We start from the raw sequence: 21,822 nt of genomic DNA on the forward strand, positions 1-21,822 counted from the left end.
ATGTGGAGTGCACGGGACCCCAGAGTCCTGGCCCCCAGCAGCAGGCCCTGGGCCCAAGGTCCTCCCCTTGGGAATTTTACAGGGTGGCAGGCTTTGACTCTGGAGCTTGCAGCAGCTCGGCCTGCTCCCCAGGTGCTGCCGGGGAGCAAGAAGCTCTGGGAATTCCAGACACAGCTGCCCCTCCAAGGGGCTTCTGACACTGGGGACAGCAAGTGGTGACTGGCAGCCCTGGGGTTGGCAAATGGCGAGAGGAGCGGGGCATGTGCCCAGGCAGCTCTGTCCCTGCAGACTAGCTGGAGAAAGGGAGCAGTCAGGAGGAAGGGGGTCTGGGAGAGAGGGGACATGGATCCTCCCTCCAGACACTACTCCCCCGGCCCCCTCCCCTGGCCGGCTTCTCCGGCTGACAGCTCCTGAGCCCTTCAGAGGCCCAGCCCCATTTGATGGATCATAGAGGTGCCACGATCCTCCACCTGGGAAGGGAGGAGCCTGATGTGGAGACTGAGCCTCAGGGATATTCAGTAACTCACCCAGGGTCACACAGCTAATGGGCCACAGTTTAGATTCATTGCACATGGGTCTTTTTGGCTTTCAACTATTGCTGTGCTTTCTTTGGAGTCAAGGGTGGCCGGAACCTAAATCCCAGCTCTGGAAGGCAAATCAGCTACTGGAAAGATGAAGGCTTGAGAGCTGTCTGGGGCTGTTCCACCCCAGGAATGAGGAAGGTTCTGGGGGCAGAGGAGTCACTTCCAGGAAACCCTGGGCCTTTCCCCATTCCAGCAGCCTGGCCAGTCTGGGGAGGAGCTGCTGCAGGGCATCTTGTCCCATCCGAGGCTCATGGGTGGTGCGCTCACCCCTTCTGAGCTCTAGCCCCACACCTCCATGGATGTCCAGGCATTTCTAAAGCAGAAGGGAGAGAAGGGGCAGGAGGAAAGGAGTGACTATATCCCCCCAACCCCAAACACACCCAAAGGGAACTGAGAGATCCTCAGGGTCTTGCCTAATGCCATTGCCTCCACCCCCACCCCCAACTACCTCTCCCAACTCCTGGCCCCCAGCTTCCTTGCTCTTCACCCAAGAGCTCAGCTTCCCGCTCTTCAAACTGCTGCTGGGCCCAGCCTTGGGAAGGTAGAGGGTGTGCTCACGGCCCACCATGGGGCTCAGACCCTGGAAACCTGGTAGAAACTTGGAGGCACTGGTGGACCAGTTGGGGGAAGGCTTTGCCTGCTTCCTCCTCCCCACCCCTGTGGTATCCTAGCTTCCTGTTCTTGATAACAATCAACAGCTTGGCCCCACGGGGTTGGCCCTCTTTCTGATCCCCTCCTGCCCCCTTCTTTGATCCCCAGGCCCCACGATCCATTCGTGGAGATACTGATAGGTTTGGGGGAGCAGTTGAGGCAGAAGCCAGCCTCAGGTCACTTCCCACCGATTTACCAGGGATTCCCAGGCTATCCTGCCCCCGCCTCCAGCCTGTTCTGGGTACCAGGGCTGACTACTACTCCAGCCCCTCCTCAGGGAAACCCCACCCACTCCCCAGAGTGAAGAAGGGTCCAGGACCAGCTGGCCCAGGAGGGGTTCAGAAAGGACCCGGCCCCTGGTCCCCCACCCCCACTTTCAGAAGCAACAACAGGCACTGGGAGGCCTCCCGAGCTCCAAAGGGTCATCCTGGTCTCCGTCCCACCCCTCCTCCCCCACGGGCCAGCAGCCGAGGCCAGCACCCTCCCCAACACCCCTCCCATGTGCGCACCCCCTGTGTCTATTGTAAATCATTTCTTTTTTGCTGTCACCATTTGACAGCTGAATCAGAGAAGTGGGAGGAAGAGAGAGGACGGGGATTGCGCGTGTTGGGGCCGGGAAGGGAAGGGTGTTTGGAATGTTACAAGGTAGAAGAAGCTGTGCCGCGAGCATGAACCGGCCGGGCTGCTGGCCAGCAAGGGGCCTGCCAAGGCGAGGCAGGGGTGGGGGGCAGTGGAGTCTTGGACGCGGGGGCCACTTTCTAGGCCCCAGGCATCCAGGCACCCCAGAAGCAGAGAAGACGTGGGAGTCCCCCTGGTGTGAGGGCCAGAGACTGTCCGCTGTCTGTAAGTCTTCTAAATAGATGTCAGGATTCTGGGAGGAAGCCTGGAGGGACTGGGGGCAGGGAGAAAGAGCCCCAGACTCTCCTACAAGCTGTCTCTACTATCTACTTCCTGGCTGGCTGGTCCATCTCCAACCACAGGTAGCTGACAGCTGGGGTGTGGCTCAAGTTCTGGGGATGACCCTTCTGGTCTGGCCTGGGCCTTTCTTCCCCATCGTGGAGCAAGGATTCCTGCCTCCTTCTTCCCTCACCCCACCCCAAGTCCGCACCCACCTCTGCTCTGAGAAGGTGCAACCTGGACCTGATCATGAACTCGCAAGGCTTGAAGGGACGAGGGCTTCCAGGACCAGGGCTTTGAGGCAGAAGTCAGTCTCTGGACAGGGCCAGCTTGAGCAGGAACAGCTTGGGGTTTCTGTGTGGGACAGCGTGGAGCCGGGGGTCAGCTGAGCTCTGCCTGGTAAGCAGGCAGAGACTGGAGGTGACAAATACCCAGAGGACAAGCAGTCCAGGGAGCAAGGGGGTTTGGGAGCTAGGGAAACCAGGGTGGTCAGGAACAGGCCGGCCTCTCCCTCTCCATCCCCACAGAGCAGGGCCTTAGGCCCACGGCAAAAGTGCTGGGCCATAGCCAGGCCACCCCCAGAGGGGCGCAGGCAAGAGGCACCGACCCCTGGTGGTGGCAGCGGGCGCAGGAGGGCAGCACGCCGCTGGGGTGTGCGTGGGCGGCAGCAAGGAGGGGCAGAGGGAGGAAGCTGGCTTCCTGAAGCCTCCTCAGCCCTCAAAGACAGACCAACAGACAGACAGACAGACAGCTGGTAAGAGGCAGCCTGGGGGACACAGCTGCTTCAGTAAGTACCTGAGTGGGGGGAGGAGGGGCCCTGTGGTCCTGGGGTGGTGTGAGCCCTGGGGAGGTGGGAGGGCATCTCCAAGGGGGTGTGAGTGAGGCTGCACCGGGAGCTGCAGGGCCTGGCTGGGGAGTGGGCGCTGACCTAGCTGACATCCCCGAGGGGCACGGGCCAGGGGAGCCACAGGGGGGCTGCAAGGACAGCAAAGGCCAACCACCCCCTTCCTGCTTCGTGAGAGCTTCTCTCTACCACCCACATCCGCACGGGGCCCACTCTGTCCCCTCACCTCTGTGCCTCCCTGCGGGCTTAGCAACTCTCACACCGCCCCCACCCGTCAGAAGCTGTGACCTGGCTCTGGAAGATAGGGACTGTCCCCCAAGAGGACATGGGCCCCACCACCTCCATGCCCCCTCTTGTGCCCCCAGCTGTCGCCTCACCATGCGCTGCCGCTCAAGGGCTTGGTGAGGCCATTTCCTGTGACGGTTACAGAGGCGGGAGATGGGGGGATGGGCAGAGGAAGAAGGAACCCCCCCCCCAGCCTACCTCCCTGGACAGAGACCCCAGAAGCCAGAATGAACTTGGGCACTGCCAGCAGTTAGGATAGGGTCTACAAGGGTCCCCAACTGGCTCCAATGATGCGAGAGGCCTCAACCCTCTCATTTCAGAGAAGGCCCGGACGAGAGGTGGTTTCTGTGAGCTTTCTCTCTCCCTTCTACACAGAACACGTCGTTTCTGTTTCCTCCCTTGCCTTCTTGCACCTGGGCCCCAGCTGAGAGCCCTCTGTACTCTGGCCTCGGGCAGCCTCTTCTCCCCTCTCTCCCTCCTTCTGGAGTCTTTCCTGCCCCCCCCCCCCACCAATCTCTATGCCTTGTCTGGCCTGCCTACCACCCTGGGTCCCCTTGTAGGGATCCCGGCCTTCCCGCAGTGACAATGACAGCCCTGCTCGGAGAGCAGAAGACACCCCAGTGAAAACAGAGGTGCTGGAAAGCGGGCGGCTGGCCTGGGCTTGGGAGCCTTCTCCTGGCCAGTCGGACAGGCCAGAGGTCAGCTGCTGAGGGGCCCTGTCTTTCAGGTGAACCTCATGGCTGAGTGAGCCTCCCCTGGGCCCTGCACCCCACCCCAGCATGGTCCAGGACCGTGGGGGGTGCTCCAGAGCACAGCTGCTGACGTGGTCTTTGGGGGCAGCCATGACCCAGCCTCCACCCACCAAGGCACCGGCCAAGAAGCATGTGCGGCTGCAGGAGAGGTGAGATCTTTCCTGGGGGGGGGGGGGCCCTTCCCAGCCCTGAGACCCTGCCTGGTTCCCTCCATCTGCCCCCTCCAGCTCTGACAGCTGGGTCCAGAGGGCCCTCAGCTGTTGACTCCAATCTGGAAAGGAAAAACCCAATGTGTTCATTTGCATGGCGTTTGCATGGCATTTGCATGCCTGGGGTATAAAGTTTCACGTCAACCTTGTGCCTGCTCCCCGAACCCTAAGTTGGGCTGAGCAGCCCCTGGAGCAGGGCTGTCTTGGGTCCGGATGTAGGTCTGAGCTTTAGGGGCCTGGAAGGAATGGGTAGAGGTGGGCAGCTGGAGGTTCAAGGCTGCCCTGATCGGACTGACAAAAAAAGGCCATATAGCAGGGGCCTGAACCCTTGAATCTCCCGGGCCTCTGGGTCCAGGGGAAAACAAGGAGCAGCCCCCTCACACGTACCCCGGAACAGTAAGAATGGCTAGAGCAGCTCGTGCTCCTGGGTGCTCACTGGGCGCTGGTTGTCTGTGCCTGCAGGCGGGGCTCCAACGTTGCTTTGATGCTGGATGTGCGGTCCCTGGGGGCTGTGGAACCCATTTGCTCGGTGAACACACCCCGGGAGGTCACCCTACACTTTCTGCGCACAGCTGGACACCCCCTCACCCGCTGGGCCCTGCAGCACCAGCCACCCAGCCCCAAGCAGCTGGAAGAGGAATTCTTGGTAAGAACTTGGGGTCCCCTCTGAGTCACTCTGCCCCTTCTGAATCAGAGACAGCCAGCTAGCACCATACTATCTTGGGCACTGCGGGTATGTCTCTTCTTTGGGCCCTCAGAATCGACGAGAACCCCAGCGCCAGGGGAGAAAATCACCCCCTGCTCCCCCTTCTGCCCTCCACCCCATCCAGACCTACTAAAGCCAGGAGAAAACAGCCAGGACCAGCTCCACTAGATTGGGGGGGGGGGGGAAGGGGGGAAAAAGGCTGGGAAGAGGTAGTGGCTATTCACTCATTTCCTCCCTCTGCCAGAAGATCCCCTCGAACTTTGTCAACCCCGAAGATCTGGATATTCCTGGCCACACCTCCAAGGACCGATATAAGACCATCTTGCCAAGTAAGAACTGTGGCAGGCATCAAGGGAGGTGGTGCTGTCCCTGGGGCTGGACAGGTTCAGAAGGCAAGACACACAGCCTCAGCCAGGGAAGAGCTCCCTTACCCGGGGCACCTGCTTTCAGCAGAGAAATACCAATACCTTGCCCCGGCTGGGGGAAGGAGGAGCGAGAACCATAACCACAGTAAGAACACGGCAACTCGTATTTGCAGATGCTTACTGTTGGGCCAGGCAGTGCTGGGAGCCCCTGATGTTAACTCATTTCTCAAGATGACCCCATGAAGTTGATGCGATGCTATCATTACTCCCGTTTTACAAACGAGGCAGAGGAGTCACAGAAAGGTTGCCTAACTTGCCGAAGATCACAGCTTCTTTGTGCTCTTCCTCCGCTGTGGGAAACGCCCAGCAGAGGTCCGTAGCGGGAAAGGCACCATCAGGATGGCTCCCAGAGGGAGGGCTTTGAGCAGCTCAGATGCAGGGCATCCAAAAGAGAGCAGTGACAGGTTTGGAGATGGGAGTCCAGGGGCTTTAAGGGGTTGACCCCTCAAGCTCAAGGGACCCAGGGACCAGCACCTCCCACCTTTCAGAGGCAAGCGCGAGACCCTCACAGATTCTCTCCCTCCCCCCACTCAGAGCAGCCTTGTCCGGCCAACCCACCTCCAGTAACTCCCAGTCTTGAGGCCTTAGATCACCACCAGCTCCTGTGGTTCCAGCCCTCTGCCCGCAGGGGTGGGTCAGCACTCAGCATCTAAGTGAGGGGGAGGGAGCAGCCCTTGTTCTTGGCCAAAGTCTAACCAGCCGGCAGCCACGAGAGAGGGGAGAGGGTCCTCTGCCTGCAATCCCCCTCTGTCCAGAACCAGGCCAGCTCCGGGAGAGCTAGTCTCCTTTCCTAGCAGGCTAGGTTCTCTGTCCCTGCTTGGATTGGATTTGGAGAAAGCCTTCCCCCTTCGAGGGACAGGCTGACACGCCCAGTATCGGAATGAAGCCGGAATTCTGGTCCTGCTTCCCCACTGTGGGATTTTAGGCAAGTCATTCATCCAAATCCTGTATTCACATATTCACCGTCAGAAACAAACTCTTTCTCCATGACATCTCTTTTTCTGTTCCCACTGGTACAATCCTGCTCCACACCCTTACCAATCTCAAGGCTAGAATATCTCAACTCACGGCCCATTAGGCCCCTGCCGCTCCATTTCCTTTCCTCAATAGTCTGTCCTACAGGGCACCACCCAGTTAACCTTCCCCAGTTATTCCTTTGCTAGTGTCACTCCACTGCTCCGAAACATTCTGTGGCTCCCTATTGTCCACATATAAAATTTAGTGGGTCTCTGGCCACCTGCTATCCCAGAGACACTGTGATAAGCACAGGAACTCACCTCTTCCTGACCTTGTTGGCGTGTACATTAGTTGGTCCCCTTTTGACCTCTGACCTCTGCTGATTTTTACTTCCTAGATCCCCAGAGCCGCGTCTGTCTAGGCCGGGCACAGAGCCAAGAAGACGGAGACTACATCAACGCCAACTACATCCGAGTGAGTGGCCTGGCTGAGGCTGCCCTGCAGGGAATGGGGGTGCAGGGGCGGGGGGGCTGTCTTTGAAGACGTCTGTCCCCAGAGAACGTCTTCCAGCTGTGAGTTCCCGCCCCAAATCACAGCTGCCAAGCTGGGGCAGACACTGAATAGGCCCCAAGCCACCAACCGAGAAAACAGAGCAGATGTTAAGCTGAGAAGAAGATACCAGCCAGTCTCCTTCATGCACACTATCACTTCATCCCTGCCCACCTTCTACACAGGGAGGAAATTGCATTGTTGAACCCACTCCCGCATATCCCCCCGGGGCTCATCCCTCTTAGCTCTGCTTGGAAGGTGCTCGCACAAATAGGAGCTCTTAGCTGTCTCCCTTTTCTCTCTCTCTAGGCTTAAGTGCTCCCCAAAGCAGCCCCTCCTTGGTGGAAATGGTTTAACATCAAACTATAGGAGCCAGGGAGGCAAGGTGGCCTCTCTACCCCAGCTTCCCACCTCTACCGGCCCTAAGTAGATGTAAAAGCAACGCCCCCTAGTGGCTCAAAGTGGGTAGGACGGCAGTCAGAGGCGCCAAGAGGTGGAAAGCTGTTAGCCAAGGCCGGGAGAGGAAAGGAGAGCTCTTGGCCGCATCTGTTTGCGGCAGAAACTTGGTGAACGGTGGTGCACGGTGGTCTGTCTGGATTTCCTCATCTTCGGGAGCTGAGATTCTAAAGGGGAGAGGAAGGGGTCAGCAAGAATGTGCTACATCTTGCTACTAAATATATACAAGTAATACATAAAAGTGAAACATTCACTCCACCAATGTTGAACACTGTTTTCTTATTTTGTGCTAGTAGAAAGCAGCAGGGGAGGAAGGGAACACACACGGACAAAGTATTTGGTATGTGCCAGCCTCTCCGTATGCTTTGTGGAATGTAATCTGTATTATACTCCTGCAAGTTAGATATTACGCCCAATTTACAGATGAGAAAGTTGAGGCTTACAGAGGCTAGGTAACCTGCTTACGGTGGCATAGCCAGTAAGCAGCAGAACAGGGATTTGAACCCACGTGTTCCTCCCCCAGAAGCTCTGTCCTCTCTACCATGTGGCTTCCAGTGCACACATGTGTGTGTCTGTCTGTGCGTGTTCAGTGGCTTTGGCCGGATCCCAGGACCTACAGAGTCTGGGATTCCCCCAGAGAGCTAACACACTGCTTCCTACCCTTCCTTTTGTGCATCCACCTCCCCAGGGCTACGATGGGCAGGAGAAGGTCTACATTGCGACCCAGGGCCCCATGCCCAACACTGTGTCGGACTTCTGGGAGATGGTGTGGCAGGAAAAAGTGTCACTCATTGTCATGCTCACTCAGCTCCGAGAGGGCAAGGAGGTAGGAGCCACAGTCTTTAGTGAACCCAGAAAGAGCTACATTGTATCCTACCGCACAGGCCGCTACTCAGGGCAGCTCAGGACTAAGGGCTCCCCTGGGAGTTGACAATACCTATAGCCAGGCCCAGCTTGCACTTCTAAGAAAGTTTCTGAGCTATATGCCCTGGGGGCTATCCACAGCTAGAATGGGGGATAGGGGGCGCACTTCACCTGCACGTGCCAAGCTCAGGAGAGCCCGCCCCAGGTGCCAAGCCACCAACCGAGAAAACAGAGCAGATGTGAAGCGCAGTGCGCAGCCCCTCCAGCGGGGGTGGGAAATTGGGAGGGGACCCCACTCCCCTTTCTGCTGTGCTGGCCCCTGCTCAGGCTGATAGACACTTCCCCCTTCTGACTCCCAGCTCCCTCCCTCCTAGAAATGTGTCCACTACTGGCCCACAGAAGAGGAAACCTACGGACCCTTCCGGCTCCGCATCCAAGACACAAAAGAGTGTCCAGAGTACACGGTGCAGCAGCTCACCATCCAGGTACAGGGAGCTCAGACCACCTCCAGCATCTCTGAAACTCAGGCCCAACCTTCGCTGGGAGCCAGGGGTTGACTCATCTAAACCCTCTTGAACACACATCTAAAAGAAGAGCTTGAGGCACAGAAGAAAGAGAAACATGGGTACTGCCCTGGTCTAATAGGGCAGAGCCAACAACCCAAGCAGGAGCTGCCGGGAAGGCCCGTCCGTCTGTGCTGAATGGGCCAAGAAAGGAGAGGTGGGGTCCCGGAATCATGCTGAAGGAGCCCCAGGAAGTCCAGGGACATGTGAAGTGCTTTAAAATGCCTTCTATTATCATATAGCATTTGATATCTTTCAAAGCATTTCTCTACCAACTCCTTATCCTCTAAGCATCCAGAGAAGCAAACCAATAAGATATCACTGTGTCCTTTTTCTAAGTGAAGAGAATGAGGTTAAGGGACTTTGCCCAAAGTCATGTGCTAGTGAGAGGCAGAGCCAGAGCCAGGACTTGAACTTGGGTCTTTCCCCCCCTCCCTGGATGGCATTCCTGCCAGCATTTCAGGGGAGGGAATTGTGGAGTCTGATGAGCAGGAGAAGGGAGAGCTGACCTTGCCTGCTCGGGGTCCCTGACCGTGCCATGGAGTCATTCTAGCCCTTGACCTCCTCTGGCCCCAGAGAAGGCTGGCACTGCCCCCTCCCCTGACCCTGGTTCTCATGCCTTGTCCCTCTGCCAGCACCAGGAGGAGTGCCGGGGAGTGAAGCACATCCTCTTCTCCGCCTGGCCTGACCACCAGACCCCAGAATCGGCTGGGCCCCTGCTGCGCCTGGTGGCCGAGGTGGAGGAGAGCCCAGAGACAGCTGCCAACACTGGGCCCATCGTGGTCCACTGCAGGTATGCGCCCCGCCCTCCCCGGCAGCCTTCACGCGGGCCCCTCTTCCCTTGCCACTGGGTCTTTCCTTGGAATGGGTCCAGGAAGGACAGCATCAAGCAGGCCCGATTCTTCCCAGGATGGGAATCCCTAGGTCACTCAGCAAAGTGCCCTGTGCTTATTCTCTCCTTCAAGCAGAACCTGGCCATGTGGGCTGGACATTCAGGCACAAGCCAGAGAGGGGAAAGACTATCGGAAAGCTTCCCAGTCTGCTGGGGCAGGAGGTAAACATGGTCCCTGCTGTTGAGAAACTCAGTTACTCAACAAATGCTTATTGAAAACCTGTTATTGTCAGGCACAGTGATAGATGCTAAGGAGACAGCTTGGCTTCTGCCCTGACAGGCTCGCAGTATGACGAGGGCTATGACGGCGGTGTCGGGGGGCACAGAACCAAGTCGCTCATCTCAGAATTTGGCCAGAGACAGTTTTCCAGGAGAAAGGACATTTAAACCAAGTAACAACCTGAGAGGTGAATTAGCCAAGAGTAGAAAGGGGAAGCATTCCAGACAGATAGAACAGCGTGTGCAAAGGCCCCTCGATGACATTTTTTTTTAAAGATTTTATGTATTTATTTATTTGATAGAGAATGAGAGAGAGTGAGCACAAGCAGGGGGAGTGGCAGGCGGAGGGAGAAGCAGGCTCCGCACTGAGCCCAATGTGGGGCTCGATCCCAGGACCCTGGGATCATGACCTGAGCTGAAGGCAGACGCTTCACCGACAGCCACCCAGGCACCCCTAGATGACATTTTTAAATGGACACATTGCGGGGAGTAGACTTAGAGGATGGGGATGGGGGCCTGGAGGTCAAGTGGGGGAGGGGAGGAGAGTGATAAGAGATAAATCTGGAAGGCCCGAGGCCTCATAGGACTGGCTAAGAAACTTGGATTTAGCCAAAGGAATACTTGGGCTACAGAATAAGAATCTGATTGGGATGGAGTCCGGGGTAACACAGGGGACAAGCTTACAATAAGGAAACCATTCGGGAGTGCATACCCTAAAAAGAACGTAGTGGCAAAAGTATAGACAGAGGTGGGATGCCTGGGGGGCTCAGCCAGTTAAGCGTCTGCCTTGGGCTCGGGTCATGATCCCGGGGTCCTGGGATCGAGCCCCGCATCGGGCTCCCTGCTCGGCGGGAAGCCTGCTTCTCCCTCTGCCTCTCTCTCTCTCCCCCTCTCTTTGACAAATAAATAAATAAATAAATAAATAAATAAATAAATAATTTTTTTTTTTTTAGTACAGACGGAGGGGACTCATGAGCCCCCTCCCTGCAGGTGGCGCCTAGACATTAAGTGCTGGGAAGCCCTGAGTGGCTTCTATCAAGGGTTCAGACAAGTCTTCCTAAAGAAGGGGGGCTGAGAAAATTTTGAAATAAAGAGCAAGACAGAGCAGAGTGGAGGGCCAGCTGTGGGAAGGACTCAAGGTGGGAAAAGGGGGCTGAGTGTCCGCAGCTGTGGTGATGGAGGAGGTCACAGGGGCTCCGCTAGCCCAGTGTGAGCACTGATAGCTGGAAACCGTTTCCTGCTGCTAAGCAGAAGACGGCTCCTCGAAATGTCCACGGGGACTGGAGGGGGACCTGGGAAAGGTATACGGCGAGACTAGTAGGAAACGTAACCTCCTCCAGCACCAGCTCTAACCTGAGAAGGTACTGCGGCCTTCCTCCATCCTCATGTCCCCACCCCTAAAACAGAGTGCCCTACGACTTTCTCTGCAGTTTGAGGCCTGGCCCCTGTGTTCCCTGGTCACCTGTCTCCCATGTTTCCCACTCGCCTGGCCCCCATGTTCCCCAGTCTCCTGTGACCTCCCTGTCCCCTCCCTGGCTGTGTCCAGTGCAGGGATTGGCCGGACTGGCTGCTTCATCGCCACCCGAATTGGCTGTCAACAGCTGAAGGCCCGCGGGGAAGTGGACATTCTGGGCATCGTGTGCCAACTGCGGCTGGACAGGTGGGTCTACGGATGTGGATGGGAGCAGCACCGTGGAGGAGTAGCCTCCGTGCTTCCTGGGCTCCAGAGCACTTAGAGGCACCATCAAGCACTCCCTCGAGAAGGGAAGGGGCCCTTGGCTTAAAGAGCTGTTTCTTTTGCACCTAACACCCAGGAAAGAATCTCTATCTAGAATTTTAGCTTGGGGGCCGAGATTGAAATGTGCCACTCTGTGGATATCTGAGCCTTACATCTTTTCTGGGTTTGTTTTTTCCAAATTCCCTACCCAGGGAAAGGTGGAGGAATAGGGGATGGTTGGTTCTAAACACTAGGTAGACACAGATAATGCACAGAAGCCCACTGGATCTGGAGAGAGGGAACCAGGGTGCAAATTCTGCCTTGCATCTCACTGAGCTATCATGATCGTTCTCTGGGCCCCCATGTCTTTATCCGGAGAGAAATAATGGCTCCTTCCCCCAGACAGCTGTTGTAAGGAATGAGTTAACTCACTGTGAATGTGTTTTTCGAATATAAGAACCTACTATACACATATATGGAATTATTATGTTTACATTTAAGATGGGGAGGAGGAAACTTTGAGGCTCAGGAATAATCCTTGTCCGGCCTGAGGGATCAGGGGCCTGGTTCTGCCCCAGGAACTGATGGGTCAGAGAGGAACAAGTTTCAGTGTGGGCTGTCTCCTCCTCAGCACAGCCAGCCACAGGACCCAGCCCTGAGTATGGGGCCGAGGGGCTGTCCTTGTGGGGAGGGTGTGAGGGGCAGCAAACAGGAGTAGGAAGCCCAGAGGAGGAACATATGAAGTAGCTGACGGGTTCTTTGGGAGAATCTCCCTGGTGAACTATGAAGATGTTTGGCCTGAACCCTCTGCTCGCGGTCTGCTTGCTTCCCTCGCAGGGGCGGAATGATCCAGACCACGGAGCAGTACCAGTTCCTGCATCACACGCTGGCCCTGTATGCGGCCCAGCTGCCGGAGGAGCCCTGCCCCTGAGCCCTGGCGCCCTCCACCAGCCCAGGTGCCAAAGTCCCCCAGGCCTGAGCAGGTGGGTCTGGGAAAGTGGGTCTTGTGATCTGAGAGACGCCTTGGGTGGGCCTGGAGAAGGGGTGCCCCTCAGGAGGCGCATGCAGTCACCGGAAGCTACATCAGCAAGGACTGGGACCAGACTCCAGGTCTTTACCACTGGCCATTCTTCTGCTTCCTCTAGTAGCCCCAAACAGACACTTGAGGGACCTCCCGTGTCTCTCTGACCTTCGAGCTAGGAGCTGGCATTTACGACAGAGCTGAGAAAGGAGCCCAGGAGTCCTGTCTTTCCCAAAGTGCTCTGTGAGCTTCATCTCTCCGTCTAGGACAGGGACATTAGGTGCTTTGCTGCCATAGGGAAAAGTAATCAGAGAAGTTCCTAGAAGCCTCTCCAGCTGTATCTCCTTCCTGGGGCTGGCAAGACAGTGATCCCAAGGTCTTCCGCCTGGGCCCTGCCCAAAAACAGGCCAGATGCCAGAGCTGGGAAAAGTCTGGTCCTGACCACGGCCAAGTTCTCAACATCCTAGCAGTGACTCTGCTTCCTCACTCCACATCCGTGAGGGCTGGATAACCCGCCGAAGAGAACAAGAACCCAGACTACCCCTGTGCCCACACCTGAGTCCTGGGATCAGGCTACAGAGGTGACCAGGCCAAGCAGTTGAAACCTCTGGAAGAGGGAAAGTATGGGGGCCCCTCAGCGGTCCAGAGGGCTACCCCTACCTCCATAATGGCCAGCCACTCACCCCAGCTACTCCCTAGGGAGGCCCAATATCCTCTGTCTTCTCCTTCCATGACCTTGGAAGATCCCGGGGTAGGAGGAGGTACAAAAGAACAAGGAGTGAGGGAGAAACAAAGAGCTTGGCCTGATTTTAGAAAACCAGCCCCCCGGCCCCCACCCCCTGCATTTGCAGAAGACACCTGGAGAGCCTGGCTGCTTCCACGAACAAATGGGTGAACCCATTCCATGCAGACCTGGGGCCTCAGACTAAATTGGGGTCCCTCAAAGTCTATCCCAGAGAACGAACTCCCTTCATCATCTCAGTATCAACACAATTTCCAGGGCACCCAAGATCTATCTCAGGGCTCACCTACACACCTCCAGGAAGACATCTAAATCCTTCGTCCTTGAACCCAAGATGGGTTGCCTGTGGCGATGAAGGAAGGCATCATCTCTCCGGGCACGCAGCCCCTGCGGTCTGCTTTGGCTGATGCCAGTTCTCTGCAGAATCCCCCAAGGAGCTAGATCCTGGAGAACAGCTGAGCCTCCTCATTCATGACATCTCTTCGGAAGAACCCACAATGTTGAATCTGAAGTGAATTTTCTTAATGCTTCTGCTTGGTCTCACAGTGGGCTCTCCTGCAGCTGCACCTTGCCTAACCCCTATGGGAGGCACTCACAGCTTGTGACCGTGAAGCCAGGCAAAGAGTTCTCAAGCGCCTGATCCTGCCCTAAGCTCACACCCAGCTGGGAGGAAAGCAACTGCATGAGCATGGGCCCAGAGGCTCCCCTCCCTGGCACTGTCGCCCCGACCCCATTCTAGAACTTAGAGAGTATAAGCTCTAAAAGAGGAACCAAGTGGGAGAATAAAGGCTTTTTGGATGACTGATTCATTCCTTCTTTCCATCTTTTTCTCAGGCCTCCGGAGCCTCTTTATAGCAATAGAGTAAGAATCCATAGGCCAGGAATAGGCTGCAGATCCTTATCCCAGGATATGCACATTTCTAGCACTTCTTGAGACATCAAAGTGACACTGGAGTCAGTTTAGGAAATGGGGCAGAGGTGTACCCTAGGAGCTAGATAGGGACCTATTAAGGGGCAGAAGCTAGAAAGATGATACTTCGTGATCCCTCCACTGTCTGATCATTTGGAGTCATCTTGGGTACGTTTGATGGATATGGCTTAGGTCGACAGTTTATGCACTTTTAACTAGAACAATAAACTACATGTGAGTACGTTTGAAAACCAAATACTGGGGTGCCGGGTTGGCTCAGTCAGCTAAGCATCTGCCTTCCACTGGGGTCATGATCTCAGAGTCCTGGGATCAAGCCCCATGTGGGGGCTCCCTGCTCAGCAGGGAGTCTGCTTCTCCTTCTCCCTGTGCCCCTCCCTCCCATTCATGCTCTCTCTTTCAAATAAATAGATAAAATCTTAGGAAGGAAGAAAGAAAAAAAGAAAGAAAGAAAGCCAAATACTAAGGAGCACCCATCCTAGGTCGGGGCCTGCCCTGAAGCCTGGGATCATTGGGGAACAGCCAGCCCTGGGGTTCCGCAGGCCCTGTGGCTATATCCTCTGAGGCAGGCAGCATCTTGGCCTGCCCTACACCTCCCGCCGACAGTTCTCCTCCTGAAGAAAACTTTGGCTTTCACCAAAACAGGCCAACTTTTTCATCCACCGCACATCTTCCTCACTGGAAACCGTCCCCACCCCCAAGCAGGATTTTATCTGTGAATTATGATGATACTAGGGAAAATCAGCATCAGCCTCAAACAGCTATTTCACTTAGGGCCAGAGGCTTCCTAAACAAGCAGTTCAGGTAAACTGTGGTTAACAAAACAAGATGGAGTATTAACACACCCAAACCCGGTTGTTACTCTCCACTGGTTAGGTTTTGAGAGGATAAGACTCAGTCCCCAGAGATGTTCAGAGGCAAGGACTCAGGGAACAAAAAGCCTCCATTGGCCGGCCTTTCATAGAGATCTCATCTCCGGGTCCTGGCAAGTGGGTGAACCATCCTCCTCCACCCTGCTTAACGGGGACCTCGCCCACCTCGGGCCCACCACCCTTTAGGAAGGAACGGGGTGCCAGCCAGGGCGCGGCAGCCCGGGAAAATAGATTAGACCTCTTTCCCCGAGTGCCCCCGGACGCCAGCAGGCGCAGGCCGTACCGCGGAGGCGCGAGAGCTCCCCGCGCAGCCCACCCGCCGGCCGGGCTCGGGGCGAGGGAGGGGCGCGCGCTCGGGTGCGAGCCGGACACGGCCGGGCAGCGGCGGCGCGGGAGGGGGGGGGGCGGCGGCGGCGGCGGCGGCGGCGGCGGCGGAGGAGGAGGAGGGCGCTGAAGCCACACCCATCGGCGAGCGGATCCGGGGGCAGCGAGTCGTCGGCCGCTGCGCTCGAGCCTCCGCCCGCACCGAGCCGCGGGACCCGGGCCGCACCGGGGAGGGGCCGCTCCGGGCCGCAGCGCGAGGGCAGCGAGGGGCGGCGGGCAGCCGGCACCGGGCGGGGCCGGCGGCAGCGACCATGATCGCTTTGTTCAACAAGCTGCTGGACTGGTTCAAGGCCCTGTTCTGGAAGGAGGAGATGGAGCTCACGCTGGTCGGGCTGCAGTACTCGGGCAAGACCACCTTCGTCAACGTGATCGCGGTACGGGGGCGCGGGGCGCGGGGCGCGGGCCCGGGGCGCCTGCCGAGGGTCGGGCCTGTCTCGGCCCGCGCCGCGCCCTGGTGAGCCGGGGTCGCCGCCTGGCATGGCCGGGCACCGCCGGGCGCCGGGCGGGGGAGGAGCGGGCCCGGGCGCTTGGGGCCTAGCACGGCCCGCGGGGGACCCGGGTGGCGCGCGACCCGCTCTCCCGTCCGGGCCGGGATGGCACGGCTGGGGGGGGGGGCGGGCGGGGAAGGGGGACGAGGACACGGGCTGGGGCCCTGGGACTGGCGGCCGCAGGGGGTCACGAGGTAGGAGGGAACCGCCGCCTGCAGAGACAGGCCCCCTCCGGTCCCCGCGCATGGGGGCATGATGGGGCGAAAGTGCCCGGGCCTGCCCGCCCCGCGTGCGGAGGGTCGTGGGACCCGGCGGCTGGAGCGGCTTGGGGAAGGGGGCTTGGGCGAGCTCAGCCCCACCCGGAGGCTTTAACCCCTCTCTGCCGGAAGAGGAAGCCCCGCGCTATTGAGGGGGAGGGGACCCGCCCCCTGGGGATAGTGGAATCAGCTGAGGCCCTTGGCTCGCGCCCAGACTCCTCCCCTCCAGGAACCCCCGGCGTCTTCGCTGGGGGTCCGGGGAGGGTGGCATCGGGAAGGGAGTTTGGAGTCTCCGCCTGGCTCAGAAGTTGCAGCTGGAGGTGCCTCGGACCAGAGGACGAGTTTGGAGGGGCGCTGCCCACTCTGGGGACACGGGAGAGAGGGGCTCTGAGGGCTTTGGGTAGTCGAGTCCGAGGTGGGCAGTTTTCAGTCTTTCGCTGCCCGGGAGTGGTGGGGAAGGAGTTAAAATGTGTCTCAAAAAAAGGGAAGACGAGCTCCCTGGGGGTGTGAGCTGAGGCTGCAGTGATGGCTGCGGCCTGCTTTAAAGAACCTGGCAGGACTGGGCGTGTGGGGCTCAGGGAGGCTTGGGGCAGGGGGCGCTGGGGTTGTCGCGGCCCGGCCCCAGTCCCCATACTAGGGTTTCTGAGAATTGTGAATCGGCCCCATACTGGCCCCAAACGCGCATCCTAAGAGAGGTCAGCGAGGAAGTGTGGCCAGGCAGCCTAGGTACCGCCCCGCGTCCGGAAGAGAGCCCCCTGACGGATCGCAGCATCCCAGAGGCGCGAGTGCAGACGGAGGGCTGGAGCCTGGAGCTGCGGGTACCCCGTGGCCACATGTTTGGGCACCCGCTTCCCTTTCCAAACATGCTTGGCGGATGACCTCTGCCCCTTCCTCCACCCCATGGTTCCTGGCTCCTCATCGGACAGGGCAGGACCTTCAGGCCCCCGCTGGGTGTTTTGGCGTGATGGTTTCCTAGCCAGCATGCACCCCTGAGCTCCCGTCTGCCCAGGCTCTGGGCCTAGAGTCTGGCCTCTAGTTAGATAGGGCATTGACTCGGGCTCTTGGGCCCCTTGGAAGCATAGTGCATAGTGCCTGGACTCTGATCCTGCAGCCCCGGGTGGCTGGGCTTCTAGGCATTTCCATCTGGGAGGTGTCTCCAGGGTAAGGCCAAGAGGAGGAAGTTCCTGCTGCTCTAATGGCTCAGCCTCCGTGTCCCCTCCAGTCCCCAGGGAAACTCTCCTCATGGAGCGTTTCTGAAAGCCATGCTCCTGGCCAGAGACCCACAGGTCCCCGGGGGGTTTCCACTTCCTGGTCAGGAGGGCTTCCCCTGGACCTGCATCATATCTAAAACAGGAACAGAGCTCAGGAGTCACAAATGACACTGTCAGGGGCAGAGTTTCTGAGAGGTACAGGGAGTGCGCCCCCCACCCCGTGCATTCCCCTTTCTAATATTCAATCTGCCACTTCGGCTTGCACATCCTAAAAGTGCAAGCAAAATTTCCCTTTAAAGAGGCTTCCCAAGAAAAACCACCCCTTGTGGACTTCAGTGGGAGTTCCAGCATCAGGGGAACCTGTGTTCTCGGATCTCCAGGGCGCCGGCACTGGTATTTCTGCCCACCTTGTGCATAACCACAGTAGAGTGTCTTTCAGAAAGAAATGAAGAATTGGGACCCCTGGGCTCTGTTCCTATGCCCACTACTGACTCTCTGAATCACCTTTGCCTGTTCATTTGGCATCTGTTTGTCTCAGCTTTTTCCCCCTTCGGCTTTTTCTACTCGCTATATGAGGTCTGACTGTAAATAGAAATGGAGTTGATATGTCTAGCCGCTCAGCAAGCTAATGTGAACTGGAAAAAATAATTATATAGAGACTTCACAATGCTTCTAAGAACCTAAAACTGATCTTTTGAGTTCTTCTGAAAAAGTTGTGATGTAGAAAGGAGGAGATGTTTTGCCTGAGGGAACCAAGAGAGCCATTTTCAAATATTTCAAGCCGTTTAAAGCCATTTAAATATGTAAAGGCCGTCACATGGAAGAATGCATCTCGGGGTACCCAAGCCTCTGGAACAAGGGATGGGAGTTACAAGAAGATGGATTTTTGACTCATTATAAAGAACTCTCAGAGACCTGGAGCCCACCCGAGAGGGAATGAGCCAGAGCGAGAGGGAATGAGCCAGAGCGTATTCAAGTGAGGCCAGAGGTTAGACCACATGACTTTGGGGTTACTTCTAACCTTAAATGAGGAGCTTGTGAGATCAGCAGGCATTAGCAGGGAAATGAAGTCATAACCTGGTTCCAGCTTAGCTTTGGTTCACAGCTGAACTGGAAATATGGGTGCCCGGGAGCCTGGTTCCCTGGCAGTCCTCCTACCCAGGAGCACATTCGGCCAGGCTAGGCTTTTCCTTTATCCGGGAGCCTGTGGGTCTTCTAGTTCCCAGAGATGCGAGATGGGTCCTCATGCTATATCCAGGCCATTTCCAAGCACTCTGTGAGCCTTATTTGCCAGTTTCTAGAAACAAAAACCCTTCTCCCCATTTCACAGAAGGAAAATTTGAGGCCCAGAGAGGTTGAAGTGCCTTGTCCAAGCTCCTCCATGATGAGTGATTAACAAAAACTGGGCTTTCTTCTTCAGACCTTTATGTTCTTCATGAGCCCAGATGAGGAGGAGTGGACTTTGGTCCAGCAGATGCCCCCACCCTGGCACCCTGCTGGGGTTTGAGACTTAGACTGCATGTGGTTAGGGTCTCCATCCTTAGGGAGAATAGAAGCCGTCCTCCTTCAGGGCACTCCTTTCTCTCAGTGATTCCTAACTTTTAGGGCTCTTGGGCCCTTTTGATATCTGATAAAAATAAGAGACCCTTAGGGCGCCTGGGTGGCTCAGTTGGTTAAGCATTCAACTCTTGGTTTCCGCTCAAATGATGATCTCAGGGTCGTGAGATTGAGCCCCGAGTCAGGCTCCACACTGGGCGTGAAGCTGGGTTAAGATTCTCTCTCCGGGGCGCCTGGGTGGCTCAGTTGTTAAGCGTCTGCCTTCGGCTCAGGTCATGATCCCAGGGTCCTGGGATCGAGCCCCACATCGGGCTCCCTGCTCGGCCAGGAGCCTGCTTCTCCCTCTCCCACTCCCCCTGCTTGTGATCCCTCTCTAGCTGTCTCTCTCTCTCTGTCAAATAAATAAATAAAAAATCTTAAAAAAAAAAATTCTCGGGGCGCCTGGATGGCTCAGTTGGTTAAGCGACTGCCTTCGGCTCAGGTCATGATCCTGGAGTCCCGGGATCGAGTCCCGCATCGGGCTCCCTGCTAGGCGGGAAGCCTGCTTCTTCCTCTGACCCTCTCATGCTCTCTCTTATCTCGTTCTCTCTCTCAAATAAATAAATAAAATCTTAAAAAAAAAAAAATTCTCTCTCCGTTTGCCCCGCACCCCCTGCTTGCTCTCTCTCCCTCTAAAAAAACAAAAACAAAACACACATTAGAAACCCTTTCCCCAGAGAAATGTCCATACAAACAGAAACTTTGCACATGCAGATTGGGTGCAATTTCAGGGGGTTCAGGGACTCTCTGAAATTCATCTGTGGCCCACAGGTTAGGAACCCTTGCTCCACCTTGTCACGAGCATCAGTCATGGGGACTCACTTCTCACTTCCAAGGGCCTTAGTTAATGAGTCTGAGTGATTCTTGCAGATAAAAGGGAATCAATCCCTCTCATTCAGATGGGACCTCAGGAGTCTTCACTCAGGCCTACAGGCTCTGAATAAGAAATCATCATCTCCTACATCTTGGCTAATGGTCAGAGCCCCTGACTTCTGTATGTGACATGAGGTAAATTATTCCTGCCACCTGGCAGAAGAAAATGGCATGGTACAGAGACAAGGCTGTCACCCTCAGATTCAAGGCTAAATAAGCCCCATCTCCTGCATCTGGGGGAGGAGGGTGGTAAGCAGAAGTGTCCTACATGGGAACATGAAGATGACCTTGGAGGGAGTTTGGCCTGGCCTTACTTCAGGCCTGGGGCTAGTTTAGAGCAATCTAGACATCTTGGAGATGATTCAGAGGGGGAGACATGAAGATCATTGGAATTTGAAAATGGGGCGCCTGGATGGCTCAGTTGGTTAAGCAACTGCCTTCGGCTCAGGTCATGATCCTGGAGTCCCGGGATCGAGTCCCATATCGGGCTCCCTGCTCAGCAGGGAGTCTGCTTCTCCCTCTGACCCTCCTCCCTCTCATGCTCTCTGTCTCTCATTCTCTCTCTCACAAATAAATAAAATCTTAAAAATAAATAAACAAATAAAAGAATTTGAAAATGGGTTATGGGATATGGAATTATAGTCAACTTCTTATTCAGCAAACATTTGCTAATGTTGTTAATGGGGGCATGGTTCCCCTCCCCAGGAAGCTCTCAGTCTAGTGGGAGACAACATGAGTCAACAAGGAATGTAGAGTATGGATTATTCGCCCTAACAAACAGAGTATAGTGCAAATAAACCAGAACCATGGATAATCCAGAAATTGCTTCGTGTGCAGTGCATTTTGGGGTGGCCTATTTACCTTCCATCAAAGTATTTACTGCTCATTTGAAGATACGTCTGCTTCCCTTGAGATTCCCCCCTGTTTGCCCTGACCTGTTTGAGGTCCTTCTGCTGGCAGCTGATTGCTCTTCTGCTCCACTGGAGACTCAGTGCAGTAAAGGAGCTTCCATTGCGACAGAGAGATGGTGGTTAGACCTTAGGAAGAATTTTTTCTCTGTCTAGGCTGAGAGACTTTGAGGCGGGCAGGAGAAGACAGGGCCTCTTATTCACAGGAGAGCCGCATGGAGTGGGTGGACACCTGAGTTGTTGATGGCCGTCCTGCCTGAAAGCAAGGGACTCAGGAGATGGCCCCGTGCCCCTTGCAGAGGGTGCCTGTGACGCTCTGGCCTGGCCTCTGCTTTATTCTTGGCAGCCCTTGCCTGCCAGGGACACACATCTGGGTTCTGTCGACTTGGACCCCTTTTCCAATTCTGACTCTTCCTTCCAGTCAGGACAGTTCAATGAGGATATGATCCCCACTGTGGGTTTCAACATGCGCAAAATCACCAAAGGGAATGTGACCATCAAGGTGAGTGGCAGGAAGCCAAAAACTCTGGGCACACGCTCACTCGGGGCCACAGAAGACCACCTGTGTGCCTGCTGGGGCGGGGCCCCCAGAACGAGTTGGGGAGGGTATCTGAGACCCCTGGGAGGAGAAGCTGAAGGAGGGCAGAGGCTTGGAGAGGTGGGAAAAGAGCACAGAACTTCTGAGGCAGTCAGAGGGGTGTAGGCACAGGAGGGATGGAGAGCAAACCAGTCCCTGGGTGGGGGAGGGGGACGGGGAGCCAAGATGGGTTTGGTTGCCTGCCTGCTGCTGAGACCATGTTGCCCTCTTCTCACTCAGCTCTGGGACATCGGGGGACAGCCCCGGTTCCGCAGCATGTGGGAGCGCTACTGCCGAGGAGTGAGTGCCATCGTGTAAGTGCAGGGCCGGGTTAGATATGGGGCTCAGCCTCCCCGGCTTCCCCCCCAGCCTCACCGCCTGCGGGGACCCCTCCC

General features: G+C 56.5%; 2 protein-coding genes across 11 annotated transcripts in view; both read left to right on the top strand.

Moving 5' to 3' along the window:
* The first annotated feature begins 1,954 nt into the window (after positions 1–1,954).
* On the top strand, positions 1,955–14,123 carry PTPN7 (protein tyrosine phosphatase non-receptor type 7). Of its 9 annotated transcripts, none has more exons than XR_004680223.1 (11): positions 2,869–2,919; positions 3,989–4,162; positions 4,685–4,868; positions 5,173–5,257; positions 6,708–6,784; positions 8,004–8,141; positions 8,554–8,664; positions 9,378–9,535; positions 11,400–11,513; positions 12,408–12,553; positions 13,592–14,123. XR_004680223.1 is itself a non-coding variant. In XM_035010323.1 (11 exons), the coding sequence occupies exons 2-11, from the start codon at positions 4,041–4,043 to the stop codon at positions 13,686–13,688; spliced, it is 1,227 nt and encodes a 408-aa protein (XP_034866214.1). In that variant the 5' UTR covers positions 2,869–2,919; positions 3,989–4,040; the 3' UTR covers positions 13,689–14,123. The 9 variants fall into 9 exon arrangements, 8 of the variants coding, with proteins under 8 accessions (XP_034866212.1, XP_034866214.1, XP_034866210.1 ...); XM_035010323.1 differs by having other exon boundaries at positions 11,405–11,513; XM_035010321.1 differs by lacking the exon at positions 2,869–2,919 and adding an exon at positions 1,955–2,078 and having other exon boundaries at positions 11,405–11,513; positions 12,408–14,123.
* A 1,594-nt stretch (positions 14,124–15,717) lies between these two features.
* Positions 15,718–21,822, top strand: part of ARL8A (ADP ribosylation factor like GTPase 8A) — an 8,952-nt gene continuing 2,847 nt past the window's right edge. For both annotated transcript variants that reach the window (XM_035010328.1, XM_035010329.1), the window contains exons 1-3: positions 15,718–15,891; positions 21,272–21,352; positions 21,668–21,741. In XM_035010328.1, coding sequence (XP_034866219.1) covers positions 15,769–15,891; positions 21,272–21,352; positions 21,668–21,741 — 278 coding nt within the window. In that variant the 5' untranslated portion in view covers positions 15,718–15,768. The remainder of the gene's footprint in view (positions 15,892–21,271; positions 21,353–21,667; positions 21,742–21,822) is intronic.

The sequence above is a fragment of the Mirounga leonina genome, unplaced genomic scaffold (assembly GCF_011800145.1).
Source record: "Mirounga leonina isolate KUSES-001 unplaced genomic scaffold, KU_Mleo_1.0 Mir_154, whole genome shotgun sequence".
NCBI lineage: Eukaryota > Metazoa > Chordata > Mammalia > Carnivora > Phocidae > Mirounga > Mirounga leonina.